This window comes from Lonchura striata, chromosome W (assembly GCF_050655825.1).
Source record: "Lonchura striata isolate lonStrDom1 chromosome W, ASM5065582v1, whole genome shotgun sequence".
Lineage (NCBI taxonomy): Eukaryota > Metazoa > Chordata > Aves > Passeriformes > Estrildidae > Lonchura > Lonchura striata.
In genome coordinates, this window is record NC_140743.1 from 1073474 (window position 1) to 1091883 (window position 18410).

At 44.7% G+C, this 18410-nt stretch overlaps 1 protein-coding gene and 1 long non-coding RNA gene across 7 annotated transcripts in view; one reads left to right on the forward strand and one right to left on the reverse strand.

Annotated features, from left to right (window-relative positions):
- The window catches only part of LOC146762965 (uncharacterized), a 78430-nt gene extending 68077 nt beyond the window's left edge, over nucleotides 1–10353 (reverse strand). For 2 of the 6 annotated variants that reach the window (XM_085571243.1, XM_085571242.1), the window contains exon 1: nucleotides 10034–10353. In XM_085571243.1, the coding sequence (XP_085427369.1) occupies nucleotides 10034–10250 (217 nt within the window). In that variant the 5' untranslated portion in view covers nucleotides 10251–10353. Of the gene's footprint in view, nucleotides 1–3126; nucleotides 3248–10033 lie in introns of those variants that run through there. The other 4 variants (XR_014952640.1, XR_014952641.1, XR_014952638.1 and 1 more) reach the window with 4 other exon arrangements.
- On the forward strand, nucleotides 9294–16897 carry LOC146762967 (uncharacterized). Its single transcript, XR_014952643.1, has 2 exons — nucleotides 9294–9747; nucleotides 15850–16897. It is a non-coding gene; the product is annotated as an uncharacterized LOC146762967 (long non-coding RNA).
- The last annotated feature ends 1513 nt before the right edge of the window (nucleotides 16898–18410 follow it).

Below are 18410 nucleotides of genomic sequence, written 5' to 3' on the forward strand. Positions count from 1 at the left end.
GGGATGGGTGACTTCCTATTAGTTCCTGAAGCAGATTACAATTTGTTAGGGAGAGACTTGATTGTTGAATTGGGAGTTCAAATTGAGGTGGTAGAGAAGGAATTAAAGATCAGACTCTGTTCCCTCCGTTTAGAAGATGAAGAGAAAATAAACCCCGAAGTGTGGTATAATCCAGGGACTGTGGGCAAATTAAATATAACCCCATTTACAGTAAAAATCAGAAATCCCGAAATCCCGGTAAGAATAAAACAGTATCCAATTTCACTAGAAGGGAGGAGAGGGTTAAAACCTGAGGTTGAAAGGCTGTTAAACCAAGGACTGCTAGAACCTTGTATGTCGCCTTTTAACACCCCTATACTCCCGGTAAAAAAGGCAGACGGATCCTATCGGCTGGTGCACGACCTTAGGGAAATTAATAAGCGAACCGTGGCCCGATTCCCAGTAGTGGCAAACCCCTATACTCTTTTGAGCAAACTGGGACCTGAGAACGAATGGTATAGTGTCATAGACCTGAAGGATGCCTTTTGGGCCTGCCCTCTGGACGAATCCAGTCGAGATTATTTTGCCTTTGAATGGGAGGACCCAGACACGGGGAGGCGACAGCAACTCAGGTGGGCGGTACTTCCTCAAGGCTTTACGGAATCACCCAATTTATTCGGGCAAGCCCTGGAACAAATTTTGCAAGACTATAAAACAGACCCAGAGGTAAAGCTAGTTCAGTATGTGGATGATTTGTTAATAGCAGGTAAAGAAGAAGATAAAGTCCGGAAGGAAAGTATCAAACTATTGAATTTCCTGGGACTGAAAGGATTAAAAGTCTCTAAAGCAAAACTACAATTTGTGGAAGAGGAAGTTAGGTACCTGGGACATTATTTGAAAAAGGGAGAAAAGAGAATTGATCCAGATAGAGTACAAGCAATCCTATCTCTGCCTCTACCGCAAAGTAAGCGACAAATTCGTCAGGTATTAGGACTTACAGGATATTGTAGGCAGTGGATTGAGAACTATAGCGGGAAGGCAAGGTTTCTGTATCAAAAACTTACCCAAGATGGGCACCTCAAGTGGACAGAGGAGGAAAAATCTAAATTCCAAGAATTAAAAGAAACTCTGGTCCATGCTCCAGTCCTAAGCCTCCCAGATTTAAAGAGGCCCTTCTTTTTATTTGTTAATATCACAGATGGAGTAACTTATGGAGTACTTACCCAGGACTGGGTGGGGAAAAAGAAACCTATTGCATATCTGTCTAAAATTTTAGACCCTGTAAGCAGGGGATGGCCGGGCTGTTTACAAATAATTGCAGGCTGTGCGGAGTTAGTAGAAGAAGCAAGGAAGATCACCTTTAATGCCACTCTGAAGGTGTTAACTCCACATAACATACGGAGTGTGATACAGCAAAAAGCAGACAAATGGATCTCTGATGCCAGGCTCCTAAAATATGAGGGGATTCTATTAGAAACCCCTAATTTCACTTTAGAAACCACCTCATTGCAAAATCCAGCCTCCTTCCTCTTCGGAGAGCCCGAAACTGAATCACTGATACATGACTGTGTAATTACTATAGAAGAACAAACCAAAATTAGACCTGACCTGGAGGAAGAGGAATTAGAGACTGGGGAAAAATTGTTTGTTGATGGATCATCCAGAGTAGTTGAGGGTCAAAGGAGATCAGGATATGCCATAGTGGGGGGGCCTGATTTAAAGGTAATCGAATCTGGACCCCTAGACAAAACATGGTCAGCCCAAGCCTGCGAGATATACGCTATTCTAAGAGCCTTGGAACTATTAGAAGGAAAAGAGGGGACCATCTATACAGATTCTAAATATGGATACGGCGTGGTGCACACTTTTGGGAAGTTATGGGAAGAGAGAGGCCTCGTGAATTCACAGGGAAAGGACTTAATCCATCAGAAACTAATAATAGCCCTCCTGAGGGCTTTGAGAGGCCCTACTAGGATAGCAGTGGTCCATTTAAAAGGGCATCAACAGGGAATGGATTACCGGAGTAGGGGTAACAATGCGGCAGACTATGAGGCAAAGAAAGCTGCAATTATTAAAACATTAACTTTAAGTGAGGGAATTAGGAAGGACCTTGTGGATACCCCAAAGGACCCTGAGTCGACTACCCAGGATAAGCTTATATTTACAATAGAAGAACAGGAGAAGCTTACAAAATTAGGAATAAAAGAGGAATCAGGGAAATGGCTGTTAAAGGATGGGAGGGAAGTTCTACCTAGAGCCGTAGCCCAGCGGATGCTCAGTAAATTACACCAGAGAACACACTGGGGCGCTCAAGGACTGGTGGATCACTTTGCCACCCATTATATGACGGTGGGCCTACATGACTTAGCAAAAGGGATTACTAGAAGTTGTCCAACCTGTCTACGGGTAAACAGGAGAAACCTAAGAAAACTACCCCTGGGTGGGAGGCCAGTGGCAAAGAGGCCCTTTTCAAATCTGCAAGTAGACTTTACTGAGCTCCCCAAGATAGGGAGACTAAAATATCTTTTGGTTATAGTGGATCATTTAACACATTATGTAGAAGTAATCCCCACTGCCAGAGAAACAGCTCGGACAGTAACAAAAGCCTTGCTGGAAGAAATAATACCTAGATATGGGGTCCCAGAGACGATAGACTCTGATAAAGGCCCCCATTTCACTTCAAAAATAACACAGATGCTAGCAGAAGCTCTGGGCATAAAATGGGAACAACATACTCCCTGGCATCCACAGAGTTCGGGAAGGGTAGAAAGAATGAATGGGGAAATTAAGAAACAACTCACCAAATTAGTACTAGAAACTAAATTATCCTGGATAAAATGTTTGCCGTTGGCATTATTAAATGTTCGAACTCAGCCACGAGCTGATATAGGACTGTCCCCATTTGAAATGCTGTATGGGATGCCCTATTCCCTAGAAAAAGTTCAAACCAATCCGAACATTACTGATCAAAGTATTAATAAATACTTAACCATTTTAATGAAATATAAAAAACAGTTATGGGAAAAAGGGATGTGGGCCCAAAGACCACCCCTAGATCTTGTGTTACACCAGGTACAACCCGGCGACTGGGTCCTCATCCGGAGCTGGAAGGAAGATTCAATCACCCCAAAGTGGGACGGACCATACCTGGTTTTAATCACCACTGACTCCGCAGTCCGCACAGCAGAGAAGGGATGGACTCATGCTAGCAGAATAAAGGGGCCGGTGGATCCAACTCGATTTCATACAGCTTCCAAAGAAACGAGCTGGAAAATTGACGGGAAGCCGGGGGATTTAAAGCTAACAGTAAAAAGGACTTACAAATAATTTTCATGAACTCTATCAGCTCTAGAGACATTTGGGTTGGAGATAACTGGGGACTGCAAGTACAACTAGTTGGAGAAACAAAGCCCCCAGGATACTGTAAACGTCTAGAGGATTCAGCCCAGCAGCCCTTCTATCGGTTCATCCGACTTGAAAAAGAACAGAGACCTTGGGAAGGGGAGGGCCACGCTGAACATCAAAGTATTAGAGTAAGGTGTAGCTGGTTAGATTGTCATTGTTACCCTTTTGCCTGTTTTTCCTGCAAAATCTGTAAAGGATTGTGGTGGGCTCACTGCAGAAAGGGGAGAGCTCCAAGAAGTGTATGTCAACGCTGCTGGCTGGAGCAGCGCAAATTGACATCTGAAGTACTAAATTACAAGGTTGCCACTCGGGAATTGACTAAAGGATCCCCTGAGTGGTGGGAGGTTTTCATAAAGGGAATAAACCCTGAATTCCACTGTTACCATTCCAATGAACCCCTGGGTCCGTTCCTCACGGATATAGTCCAGGTCAAGTGTCGCAAATTAGTCAAAAGACTCAGGTGCGACACCCCACAGTTGAATACGAAAAATTGGATCTCCCGGAGATCAAAGTGGGAAAGAGGGAACGATCCCACCCCTGAAGAATATCTCTGCTGTCGGGAAGATGGCTTGCCCTGTAACTTGTAGCAACCAAGTTGACAGGCGAGACAGAGAGGTAGATAGTGGGGATGAGGGGCCCTCCCAAACCTTGAAAGAGAACGTAAATCATCATGAGTATGAGAATGGTGACAACGGAATGGGGGAAAATGGGAATGTAAAACTGAGCATGATAAGTAACACCCTCCCCTGCAGTGCGTATCACTCAATCCTATGGGTTTTTATGTTTGTATGGTTTCCCCTTCAGAGTGCTACAGTTAATATACATGAACCCTTTAAATGGACCTTAAGCAGATGGGAGGATCACGATACCCGTCATATTTTACAAACAATAACGGGACCTGGGGCACCAAGCTTCAAAGTTGGGATCTGTGATCTAACTCGGAATTTAAAATGCGGGCGGCTGTTAAATTTAACAAGCTTCTATATGTGCCCCGCTTCAAACCCAGGGAAGCAATACTGTAATTACCCCAAACATTATTACTGTGCCTATTGGGGCTGTGAAACAATAGCATCAGCGTGGGCTCCGGGTGGGGGATTAGACAAATATTTAAAAGTAGGACATGGACCAGCAGGATGTAAACGACCACGAGAGTGGCCTTGGACTGGGAAAAACTTACTTGGGAACTGCACCTTTCTTTACCTAAATGTCACTCAACCAAGCGATTCTGGATGGTTAATAGGCAAAACATGGGGGGTTAGGCATTGGATAGAAGGACATGATCCGGGAAATCTGATTCAAATAAAAAAGGAAGTAGCGCCACATGACCCTAGCCCTATAGGCCCAAATCCAGTAATAAGCAATGACTTAAAAAAGAATAATAAAACCAGAGATAATGTTATAAACAAAAGTAATCAAGAACCTCAGTTATTAGTGCAGAGGTATACAACTTTATGGAAAATCATGCAAGCTACCTTTGGAGTTTTGAATCATACCCATCCTAACCTAACTAAAGGATGTTGGCTTTGCTATATGATAAATCAACCCTTTTATGAAGCTATTGGGATTACATCTGAGGCAAGGGAAATAAATGGTACAAATCCAAAAGAGTGTCTCTGGAAAAAAGAAGGAGATAATGTTCCAGGCATTACCTTGTCCCAGGTTAGTGGGCAAGGAAGATGTGTAGGAGAAGTTCCAGCAGATATGCGACACCTCTGCAACACAACAATGAGCATTAGCAGAACAGACAAGCCTTTTGATTGGCTTATGCCAGCAGTCAATACTAAATGGGTATGTCAACAACTTGGAGTCACACCCTGCCTATCGGTAAGAGCCTTTAATAATTCAGACTTCTGCATTCAAGTTCTAATAATCCCCAGAATCGTATACCACCCAAAAGAATACGTGTTAGAACATCAGAAGACCCCTGAACACTACCTGGTTAAAAGGGAACCACTTACAGCACTAACAGTAGCAATCTTGCTCAGCATAGGAGGAGCAGGAGTAGGAACAGGGGTCGCCTCCCTAGTAAGTCAAACCCAAGGTATGAAAGCTCTGCGCACATCTGTAGATGAAGATCTGAGTAGAATAGATAAAGCCATAAGTGAACTAGTTAAATCAATAAAATCCCTTTCTGAGGTAGTCCTCCAAAACCGAAGGGGATTAGATTTGTTATTCTTACAGCAAGGGGGACTATGTGTTGCTTTGCAAGAAGAATGTTGCGCTTATGTAGATCACACAGGTATTGTAAAAGACACGATGGCTGAGTTACGCAAACAAATAGAACAACGAAAAAGAGAAAGAGAATCCCAGCAGAGTTGGTATGAATCCTGGTTCACCTATTCTCCCTGGCTAACCACTCTATTATCCACCCTTGCAGGACCAGTAATTTTACTAATTCTAATACTTACTTTTGGGCCATGCATTCTTAGCAAACTTATTACACTAGTGAAAAATAGGTTAGAAGCTGCACATTTAATGATAGTAAGGCCAAAGTATGAGCCACTTAGCGAAGTAGAGACTGAAGAGTATTTAGAATTGAGCAAAAGGGAATTAGAGCGCTTTAATGAACAAAAAGGAGGTTAAAATAAAAAGGGGGGATATTGTTAGGAAAATAAGGCCTTTTTGTTCATAATATAGAGTCTCTCATATTCACAGAATAGAGTTTTAATTAGAGTTTTCACTTGTCTGAACATGTTCTCATTTTGCCAGGCATTCCAGTGACTATCTCTCAAGGACGACTTCGTTACAAACTTTTTAGGGAGTTAAAACTGTTTTGAGAAAGCTGCTGCTAGGCACCCAAACACCTAAGCGAATAGATATGTTTCAAGGACAGTTCCGTTACAGACTTAGCAAAACATGTAAACGTGCCTAGAGATAACATTTCTTGTTTTTGAGGGAATTTCCAGGTCGCAGAGACAACCTTAAAGAAGACCACTGGCGCCACCAAGAGGCAGAGAACGACCACCTAACAACAGGGTGCGCCTGCGCAGAAGAGACACCAGAGCGTCACCAGAACGTCACACATCCGGAAGAGACAACCCAATAAGTGGGGGGGAAACGGGGAACTAGGCGCGGTAGTTGAAACAACTGCCGCCCAGCGCGCGCTGGTTTGCTTTCGCTTTCCGCTATTAATAAATCCTTTTAATTGGATTTGACAGCCTATTGTGCTCGTTTATAACATTCCTACACCCCCAATAAACCTCTTTCCCCAAGAGCAAGCTTCAGAGATCTCTGCCTCCCTCCACCCACACCGTGCTGGAGCGTGACCCTCCCGCAGAGAGGAAACTTTTTCTTTAAGCTTCTCCTCTCCCGGCTTAAGGACTCATACAAGGGGGCCCCCAGTGAGCTATGTTCAGATCGGGGTAGGGTAAAAAAAACAGGTCTTATCAGTCCTACCGTACAAGATCCTTTCCAGCTTTGTGGAAGCTCACTGTAGACTTTCTTTCCACAGATCCAATACAGGCCATTTGGTGCTTTCCATCCTTTTTTGACACTCTCAGGTTCATCCCAGTACTTACTTATCTCACTCAATGATTGGAAGGGGTTGGCTCCAGAACTTTTGTTCCAACAGAGTCTGAGCTTGTCACTCCATTCGCACTGGCCCTTTTTCTCCTGGCTCCAGTACCCGGTAGGGTTTTCTGGTTGCCAGACTTTGCCTTTGCTAGTAGAATTCATGGTTAGAGTGGATACACACGGGGTGTATCCCACCACTTCAGAATACTCCCTCCCCTCTCTGCTGAGACAGAATGTCCCAATCACTCTTGTGTCTAGGACCCACCCTTCAGGTCATTGAGTTACCTTTGGGGCCTTTATCATTGTTTAAATTTAACAATTGCTCTGGGGTTAAGTTCTCACCTTTATAGGGCCATTTTTCAGTGGACTTAAGCCCGACACAGATCCATCAATTAGACAGACCTAATTCTGTAGCAATTTCTTGCATCAAATCCACAAATAAATTTTGATCTGAGGCTGGTAAGCCCCAATTTGTATATTGTTTTTCCAACTGATCATATTGTTCACTTAGAGTTCTCAACCTTTCTTGTTCTATCCTTTTTCTCCTTATTTCAACCTCCTGTCTTTTTACCTCTTGTGTTACTTGTTTATTCTTATTTTCTGTGTCCATTCCTTCCTCATCTCTTGCAAAACATAATGTTTTTTCATACTGTAGGCAGATCCTGTCGTGTTGGTCCTCCAAGAGGTCCAGGATGATTAGTTCATTTTTGGGAGGCACTTTGTTTTCATATTTTAAATTATTTCCCACCCAGTAGGTTTTTCCTCCCATCATACACATTTCTAATTTTGAGTCATAACACAATGCATTTGCTTGGAAATAGGCCACAATGATTGATTCCCCTTTCCCTCCAATCCCCACCGTGCGGTTATATTTATTACAAGCAGGAATTGATATTGCTTCAACCCTCCTTCAGTGTATTGAGTGTGCTGACTGCCCATTTTCTTGACCTGCCCTTAAGGAGCGGTTTTCAAATTTCTTTCCCAATTTGAGTGGCCCCTGCTGAGTGTTAATCATGAGGCAAGGCTTGCTGGGCTTACCCTTATTGCAGTTCCTCAGGGCAGGGAGGATCAGACCTTCTGACCTCCCGTGTCCTTCTTCAACAGCTTGTATGCTGTATCCATATTCGTTGCTGGGACCCCTTTTTCCGGGGTTGGATAAATTACTGAGGCACATGGCTAGATTCAGGCTTCTCAGAGAAACTCCCACCACTAGTATTCCTCTGCCTTGCCTGATGCCCACTGGGCTGCGGCCAGCAGCGGGGTAGACCATCTTCTTGGCAGAAGGAATCGTCGTCTGTGGTTTCATGCCAGGGCTGAGCTGCATATCTTTGCTTAAAAATGCCTCACCGGCCTAGCTCGACAGGATCTGCACTGCAGGGTACCTTATTTAATCTGTGGCACTCAACAGTAATGACTCGGGCCATTGCTTGTAACTTTCCCCTCAACCCATTCTGAAATACACAAACCAGATCAGAGAATCCAAATCAATCAATCTCAGCCTTGTGGCTAGGTGCAGAAAATGGTTAGTCAAGCTCTACTTCTGTTCAAAACAATTTAAACACAATCCACTTGACCGAATTCCAGCCCAGCAATGTGTAACCCACACCTTATTACAATCACAATCCGGTACAGTGCACCTGACTGAAATGCTTTCAGTCATTTACTTGGCCGGCACAGGGTTATTTTCAAGTCTCTGGGGGGGGGGGGGGGGGGGAGGTGACCTTCCACTCTGGCATCCTTTCCGGACCGCAGTTCGAATTGCTGTGTCTTGTCAAAAGGATAAGAAAGGGACCCTCCCAATGAGGCGATAATGTGACCTCTTTCCATGCCTTTATGAACACCTTGTCCCCCAGCTCTATTTTGCGTATTGCGAAGCCGAGAGGGCTGCTCTGCATAATCACCCCTTGCTTTCGCAATTTCTGGGGATTCTTATTTAAAGCTTTCAAATATGGTTGCATTTGCCCATCTTCCAATTTCGGGTGCCCTATTGTCATGCCTTGTGCTTAAGGCATCCCATATAACATTTCAAAAGGGGAGGGACCTATTGTAGTATTTCTGAGAGAGAGAGGACATGATTTGTATTTGGAGTAAGGATTTGAGCTACCCTCTGACTGGGCCTCAGATAAGCGGCCTTGGTGGGGCCTGTGAAGCCTTTTGTGTAGTAAGAAACTAGTTGTTGCACAGTTAGAAATTACTTTAAGGTAACCACAGTGTTAATAGGCTTTCTGGGTGTGAATTAGTGTAGAACTGCAGCATGAAACTGTGAAACTATTGCCACCTTGAGACAGGGACAAACAATGTTTGCTGACCAATGATAGTGTGCTCATAACTTGTAAACTATGATGAAGTGTATATAAACTGTCATCTTTTAGACAATAAACGGAGAACGCAGCTTTAACCATATTGGCTTGATCTGCATTTGTCCAGTCCAGCTCCCCTCATATTACAAGAAGTCCCTAGCTGCTTCTGGCGCCCGGAGCAGGGACTTGGGAGGCTCCGAGGGGCTCCCAAATTGCCTTAGGGGCAACGGGGAGCAATTTCCGACTCATGTGAGGGGATGACACGTGACGGGAAACTTCGATCCCAAATTGATTTTATAAGTAACGGGGATCGGAATGCCAGAGCAGTGAAATCTCCACATTCCAAATCGTGCTGGCCACGACAAGGAAGACCGATTTCCAAATCGCGCATTTGTGACGGGGAATACGGGAGCACAAAATAGGCACTGAAGACTCCGCAGTTCACGCAGTGCCCCACACGGCTCGTGTGGACAAAACGGAGTAGAGGGCTGGAGCGGGTGTTTCTGCTGGCTCAAGAGAAAACTAGGAGCGCCTTGCACTGGTTGGAAAGGTAAGCCGCATGCAAATAGAAATTCATCATGGATGGCGATTTAGAGGCGGCCCTATGGCTCCTTTCACATATTCTCTCTAAGAGAGGGGAAAAAATAACAGTCCGAGTTAGAACAGCTGGCTCTCTGGGCGAGAAATAAGGGAAAGTTACAGAAGCCCTCACTCGTTTTTAGCGAAATGGAGTGGCAAGAACTAAGGCAATTGCTTTGGGATTCTGCCGTTGAAGGCGGAAAAGATAAAAAATTAGTATTGGAACTCAGAGCAGTGTGGAAGAAAGTTTTATGTACCTTGCAAAGCATGTCCGCTGAGAAAAAGGCAGCAGAGGTGGCCGTCCAAGCATTTGAGGGGCCCAGGGTGGAAAAAACAGAAGTGCAGAAGCCATCCCAGGTTGAGAGGCTTTTTGGTGCTTATAATATACGGCCGATGCGCGGACAAAGAGCCCCAGTTAGCTCCTCGGTGAAGGAAGTTGTGGCACGGATGGAAGCAGTTGCGGGAGCCAGCCATGCAGTCGCAGCGGACTTGGGCACGCAGTCAGCGGATGTGTCTCTAACGATGGTCAGGCATAATGAGAAGCAACAGGAAGTAGCCCCACTGCCCCACTCTGTGGGCGGGGTGAAACGCGAGGAGTCAGGTGGAGTTGATGATGAAATGGGGCTGGCTCACGAGAGGGAACACCGGGGCGGAGACCAAGGCAGAGATGGGAGCGGGGTGGCCCCGCCCCTGCATCTCCCTGGAAACGCGGCAGCGGCGGCCGCTCGCGTGCGCGCCGGAGAGTTAGCTCAGTGAGTCCTGGCACCGGCAGCAGAGCTCCCCGCACGGGGGGGTGGAACGGCGCGTGGCCGCGGCTGCGAGACAGCAGAAGCCCACATGAGAGGGGGCGAGTGTGAACATGACCGTGGTCACAGGACAGCAGAGGCGACTACACAGACAATGGCTGTACAGCCTGAGGCAGGCAGCTCACGCCACACTGCGGCAGTGCTGCGATGTCCCCTCCCACCGAATTCTAACTCAGACGAGACAGATTTGGAGTGCCCTGATTTTAATTGCCACAAAAATAAGCACTCACAGAACAAGGGGCAGAAAATAAATACATTACAGCATAAAATAGCCCAGCTTGCCAATCTATCAAATCAGCAAGCTCAATTAGAGGAATCTTCCTCAGAGCAGCAATTGACTTTATCAGTTCTTTTAAAAAATCCAATACAATCTCGGTGGGCTTCCAGTGGTGAAGAATTCTATATTAGATGGTGATGGGGACGCTGCCAATTCTTTAGCCTGCCCTGTCCTTGTAGCAAATAACAGCGCTTCTTGGCAACCCCATGAGTGGAAAATACTCCAATAAGCCAAGCAGTCACCAATTATGGGATCAGATCAGAAGCAGTCAGGAACATAATTCAATATATATTTAAAGCAGATGTGCTTTGTCCTTCTGACTCATCTAGTATTGCATCCTTGTTGCTGACACCTTCACAGTTCCTCATATTTGAGAGGGAGTGGAGACGTTTAGCAGTTGAAGAAGCCAACAAACATACAGCAGTGGGTGACCCTTTTTATGGAATCCAGCCAGATATGCTGACTGAACATGGACCTTATGCTACAACCAAGGTCCAGCTTTCCTACCCAATTGAAATGCATCAACTGTCACAACAGCTGGCCCATCAGGCTTTGCTTTCAGTACCAGATAAGATGAAGCCAGCACCTTATGCAACTATAAAACAAGGAACCACAGAAGCTTATGGACAATTTATTGACAGGTTGTCAGCTGCTTTGAAAGATGCTCCTGATGTTCCCACAGATGTTCAAGAACATTTGTTTCGCTCCCTTGCCTTTGAAAATGCTAACTCACATACAAGAAACATTTTAGCCACTCTCCCTCAGGGCTGTGCAGTTGATGAGATGCTTGTCCGAGCTACCCGAGCAGAACAGAGTAATCAAGCTGCAGCGTTCACAGCCGCAATTCAAGATGCAATGCAACAACAAGGACACATCATTGCAGCTGTTCTGTCAAGCAACAACTTCGGCAACCCTCTCAGTTGCAGCAAAAGTCAACCCAACATCAGATCAACTAACATCACCTGCTTTCGATGCAGTGGATCAGGTCATCTCCGACGAAACTGCCAAAAGACTGTATGGTGTAACAAGGGTAACATGTACAGTCATGCCACAGAGGCTTGTCACAAGTCGGGAAACTCCCAGCACAGCACGTCAAGGCACCACGCAAAGAAATAAATCTATGCCTTGATCCCACAGACTCTGAAAACAGTTTCCTGCTGAAAATCAACCTGCTACCTAGGGAAGCTTCGGAGTGGATGTGGCCACAGCAACAGAAGTCACTTTAAATGATTGTCTTGGTTTGACAAGACAGGAGTCTGTGAAGGAGGGCAAAAGCCTCCTGTGCAATGGAGAAGGTAAACCCCCTCCCTCCGAAGTACCAGGATTTTTAAATTAAAAGGCTCTCAGGCAAAGATATGGGAATGGGAGTAACAATTCTTTACTAGGAGAAAACTAGATAACAATTTAAAAAGGCAAATGCAATTGGTACAAACAAAACTAGTGATAAAGTCCATAACCTGACACCCTGAGGAGTCGGGGTGTTGGTAGCAGTCCGGTTGAAATGACAGCTGCTCCTCTTGCAGTGGCTGATGAATTGCAGCTGAAGTGGTGATCTTTAGAAGGGTATAGTTTTCTCTGAAGATCTGGTGGCAGTTGGGCCGGTCTTCCTCTGCGCCAGGGCCGCCTCTGAGCTCCGGCCATTTCTCTGGGAATCCTGCTGAAGGAGCTGCTTCTCTGGGAAATCCCGCGAAGAGAGAGCCTCTCTGTCTCCCAAAAGGTACCCCTTTATACAATAAAAGAGTGCTTGGCTTCCCCCTCTGGGTGGAGCATCTCACAATGGGATGGTGTTACGTTACCGGGCCTGCAGTGAGTCAGTCAATGGCCCATTAACAGACTATTACCTCTTCAGAGCAAACCGTTCTTCTTGGAAGAGATAACAAACCTGCCCAACCTCCAACAGATGGCAAATAGAATACAAGCTTATCTTACAAACCAGGACAATGATAAACAAATAACCTTAATTCCTACCAATGTATATGGTCCAATGTACAGCACAACTTCTTTAGTTGGAGGTTTGTTGCTTGGAAGGTCCTCTACAAGTAAACAGGGTGTGATTGTGATTCCAGGTGTCATTGATGCAGATTACACTGGACAAGTGAAGATAATGGTTTATGCTTTGCAACCACCCATGACAACTCCAAAAGGAAGCAAGATTGCTCAAATTATAGCAATTAAAAATATCCTACCACATCGCCAATGCCCAAAAGAACCAACTGAATCTGAAAGACAAAACAATGGCTTTGGATCAACTGGTCATGATGTCTTTTTCACGATTGACCTGAATGATCACACACAAGAAAATACAATTACAATGCAGTTCCCACTGTATCCAATTGGAACCAATCCTTGATACAGGTGCAGATATCTCAATTATTAATCAGATGTACTGGCCATCTAACTGGCCTTTGCAAGCCCCAAGTTCCCACATTGTAGGAGTGGGTGGAGTGAAAATTCCTTCAATAAGCAGAGACCCCATCAGCATCATCTTTGAAGACAATCAAGTTATTGTAGCTCAATTATATGTCATGCCTTTGCCCAAACTGCTTCCAGGATTGATAGGTAGAGATGTACTCTCTCAGCTTGGAATGGTTTTGACCACAGACCAGCATTTTCCTTAATGGCCACTGCAGAGCAGCCGCCCATTTTCAAGATCACCTGGTTGACTGAGACGCCCGTGTGGATTGAGCAGTGGCCAATGTCAAGAGAAAGGCTGCGAATTGCTGAACAATTAGTGCAAGAGCAACTTGAAGCTGGACACATTCAGCCCTCTGTGAGTCCATGGAACACTCCAATTTTCATCGTCCCCAAGAAATCAGGAAAATGGATGTTGGTGCACGATCTACGAAAAGTAAACTAACAAATGTAGGCAATGGGTGCCTTGCAACCCAGTTTGCCAGCACCAACCATGATTCCACAAGGATGGAACACTGTTGTTATCAATTTAAAGGACTGTTTCTTTACCATTCTGCTTCATCCACATGATACCCAGCGATTCGCCTTCACCATGCCATCTATCAACAGAGCAGCACCAGCAAAATGGTATGAGTGGGTTTCTCTCCCTCGAAGAATGTGCAATTCTCCGACCATGTGTCAGCTGTTTGTTGATTGGGCCCTGTGACCAATTCGTCGACATTTTTCCAAAGCAATGATTTATCATTATATGGATGACATTCTCATTACCACCAAACAGCCATTGGCAGATGCAGATTTAAATTGGCTCTTTTTGTGATTGAAGCATCATGGACTGACAGTATCTCCAGAAAAAGTACAACGATCAGCTCCCTGCAAATACCTAGGCTGGCTGATCACAGATGCATAAATTCTACCTCAAAAAAATTACCTTACACATTGACATTTCTACCTTACATGATGCTCAGAGACTGTTTGGAGACCTACAGTGGATTCTTACCATTGTGGGAATCACCAATGATGATCTACAACCCTTCTTGCCATGGCTTCATGGCAATGACGCCAACAGTCCTTGAGTTTGTACCCCTGATCAACAAAAAGCTTTGAGTCGAGTCTCAGAAAAACTGCAACATGGCTGGAGTGCTCGCCGTGTTGAACACCTGCCATTGTCACTGTTCCTCTCCAACGCAGATGTCTGTCGACTTGCCATTGTTTTTCAATGGCAAGAGAAAAAGAGGGAGTCCCAACCTGGTTCAGCAGTGATTCTGCTTGAATGGGTGTTTTTACCAGTTCAACCAAAAAGTTGTGTGATGAGCAGGACAGATGCTCTTGCTGCATTGATACAAAAGGGCAGAGACAGAATTCTAGAAATGGATGGAAAAGAACCAGCAGACATTAGCGTTCCTGTGAAAAATGAAGATCTAGAATGGCTGCTCAGACACTCTGTTGCGCAGCAGGAAGCATTGTAAGGGTTCACAGGAGTGGTGCACAACAAACAACCGAAAGGCCCAATGTGGTATTTCATCAAACATTACCAGTGGTTGGAAAGACCCTTGTGTTCATTGAAAGCAGTTGAAAGAAAGACAGTCTTTACCGACACCAGTCGAAGAACAAAGAAAGCTGTGTGCGCTTGGCAACAACGAGGGAAATGTTTGAAACATGTAATCAGAGGTGATGCAAAAGATAGTCTACAAACCCTTGAATTGAAGGCTGTGTGTTGGGCTTTTCAAACCTGGAACAAAGAACCGCTCAATGTCATTTATGATTCATTACATGTAGTTGGAATTGTGCAAAGGATTGAAGATGCACTCCTCAGAAGAACTCAAAACAAACATCTTGGACAACTGTTCCTGCAGTTGCGGAGTGTGTTGAAACAACGCCAGCATGTCTTTTGTATCATGCACATTTGAAGCCATTGATGTAATAGCAGTTTAGGAGAAGGCAACGCATTGGTGGATGCTGCGGTCAGTTATGCTGTCCATGTTCCCCCACAAAATAAGTTTGAGAGAGTTCGCAACAGTCATGATACATTCCACCAAAATGCGAGAGCCATGCACTGACAGTTTCAGATCCCCATGAATGATGCGCAAGGGATTGTCCGTGCCTGTCCTCAATGTAGTCATTATGGGCCTGGCCTCGGACTTGGCACAAACCCAAGGAGTCTGAAAGCTTTAGAGTTGTGGCAGATGGATGTGACTCATGTTCCAGAGTTTGGTAGGCTGAAATATGTCCATGTCACTGTAGATACTCAAAATTCATTTGGGAAACAGCACAGACAGGGGAAAAGGCTCTGCATGTAAAAAGACATTTATTTGCCTATTTTGCAGTGATGGGTGTGCCAGTGGAAATTAAGACCGACAATGCTCCATTTTATGTTAGTCAACAAATTGCTACATTTATGCAAAAGGGGGGGTGAAACACACCACAGGAATCCCTCACTCATCTACAGGTCAAGCTATTGTAGAAAGGGCAAATTGTACCCTGAAAGAATATTTAGGAAAACAAAAGCAAAATGATGAGACTGATGTATTTAATCGATTATCAAAAGTATTGTTTACTCTAAACTATTTGTGTTTGGCAGAAGGTAGAGAAGAACCTGCGGGTGTAATACACCACCAAGCAGTGAAAGAAGGAAGACCACAAGCAATTCCAGGACTTTATCACAAGGACATGCGGATGGGTGAATGGCAAGGGCCAAGTCCTGTGTTGCTTAATGGTAGAGGTTATATGTGTGTCTCAACAGGTACTGATCCAGTTTGGCTGTCGAACAGCTTCACACGTGCGTGTCCACAAGCAGAGATATCAGTCAACAGTGATAACAATGTTGATGACAACGACTTACCTGGAACGTGCCGTGACAAATCTAGTTCTGATGAAAATTAACTTTGTAGAGTACGAGAAAATAAGTTAGATAATCATAAGCATAACATTAAGTTTATCATTGTCATAGTTTATATTTAGAATTAAGTTTGTTTCTCTTTTGTTAAAGAGGGTAACCAAGAACATGGGAAATATGTGGTGGGTCAGAGTGTTTTTGTTAAGCAGTGTTTTAGTAACTGAAGTACCTGGAATGCTTGACATTGACAAGAGACAAAATATGTGTATCACTTGGGCCAAACAAAGTGGGCAAGATTGATTCTGCCTCTCGTTAACCACCTGTCCAAGAGTGAAGCAGGAAGATGTTTCCTATTACCATCTGAGTAGCAGTTGTTTCTGGGCAGTTTTCCTTATCTCCTGTTAATAGGCCCATCAATGTCATGACACATGACTCAGAGATAACACACTCCAGTGTTGCAGCATTTTTGAGAGAAAGAGGACATGAATTATGAGATTTGAGCTACTCCAGTCTAGGCCTCAGATTTGAGCCTTGTGAGGCCTTCAAGCCTCTGACGCAGTTAGAAATTAAGAGTTTGTGGCGCAGTTAGAAATAGTATTAAGGTGTGGGGGGGACCACTGGGCTGTTTGAGTGTGAATTAGTATAAGTTTATAGTGTAAGGTTTAGGCCAATTTAAGGAAAAGGTAAACAATGTTAGTTTGCCAATCAGAGTGTCTTTGTTTTTGTAAACTATGTAGAAGCTTACATAAACTACCATCTTATCTCGAATAAAGGGAGAACAATTGATTAACCACATTGGTTCAGATCTGCGTTTGTCTTGTCCAGCTTCCTGTTTTCCTGAGATTTTCCTGGCTTTTCTCCAGGAACCAGTTCTGTTTAACAGGTGATTAAGGACACACCTCGTGATTCAGAATAACATCAGCCCATTGTGAGATGCTCCACCCAGGGGGAGGAGCTAGGCATTCCCACCTGGATAAATCCGGGGATTTCTAGACAGAGAGGCAGCCTTTCCACAGGTTTCCGAAAACACACAGCAACCACATCTGCCATTCCAAGAGGACTGCAGCCACTCCAATTTGGACTGCTACCAGCATGCTGGCCAGAGGGGTGTCAGGTTGTATTCTGACTTTGTCAGTGGTCTTCCTTTTGTATCATTGCATGTATTTTTGTCTTTTTCCCTTTTCCCAATAAATTGTATTTCTGACTTGGAGTTTCTCACTGGTTTTGCTTTCAAACCAGAACATATTTTTGGCGCCCAATGTGGGGCAAAAAGGTACTGAGAAAAGTCAGAGTTAAAATTTTGTATTGTAGAGGGTACCTATTCACTATGATGCTTAACATGCTCTTTTGGGTCTTATACCTAGCTCTCTATATTTTCCCAAACATGGGGAATTATCTGGCAATTGTAATGCTCATGTGTAGACCAGGGTATGGTATGAAAATTGCTTTATTGATCTATTATGTCTATTGCATTATAACCTTGGAGGCAATGAACATGATTTGGAATATGTACTCAATTCTGTTTGTTTGTCCTACTCTAGGCTGCTACATCTGGGGCCTTGGCAACCACACCTAGCCCCTGGGGGGAGGGGTAAAGATTGATTTTTTCCAACCTTTCAGGTTTGACATAGCAGTTTTTGAAAATGTTAAGTTCCCTCTGGATGCCAAGGACAGCATAATGTTGTTGTTAGTTCTGCTTTGTCTTCTCTGCACAGTCTGCAACATGCTTAGAAACAAAACACTACATAGTGTGGTGCAGCGTCTTCTTGAGGAAGAGGAAACAAGAGGCAAAGCAGCAGTGTCCGTGTCTGTACAGAATACCACAACAGCATCCATGTCGACGCAGACTGTCACATAGGAGGAAACCAAAAGCAAAGCAAGAGTGTCTATGTCTACACAGACTGGCACAGAGGAGGAAGGAACCAAAAGCGCCATCAGCATCTCCACACAAACCATCACCAAACCAGAGCAGCCTGAACCAATAGTAGTTGCCCCCATTCAGAAGAAGAAATCAAGGAGCAAATCAGTCCACATACTGACTGACGAAGAAGTGACTGGACCTTTGCACCCAACAGAGGAGACAGAGCTGGAAATCAACACTCGGTCTCTATCCCTGGGTGAGCTGTGTGACCTGCGGAGAGAATTCACCCGCCAGACGAACGAGTCCATCCTGACCTGGCTGCTCCACATCTGGGATGCTGCAGCCAATTACACCATTCTGGATGGAAGTGAGGCCAGGCAACTGGGAGCGCTGTCCCGGGATGTGGTCATTGACCAGGGAATTGGGAGAACCCAAGAAACTCTCA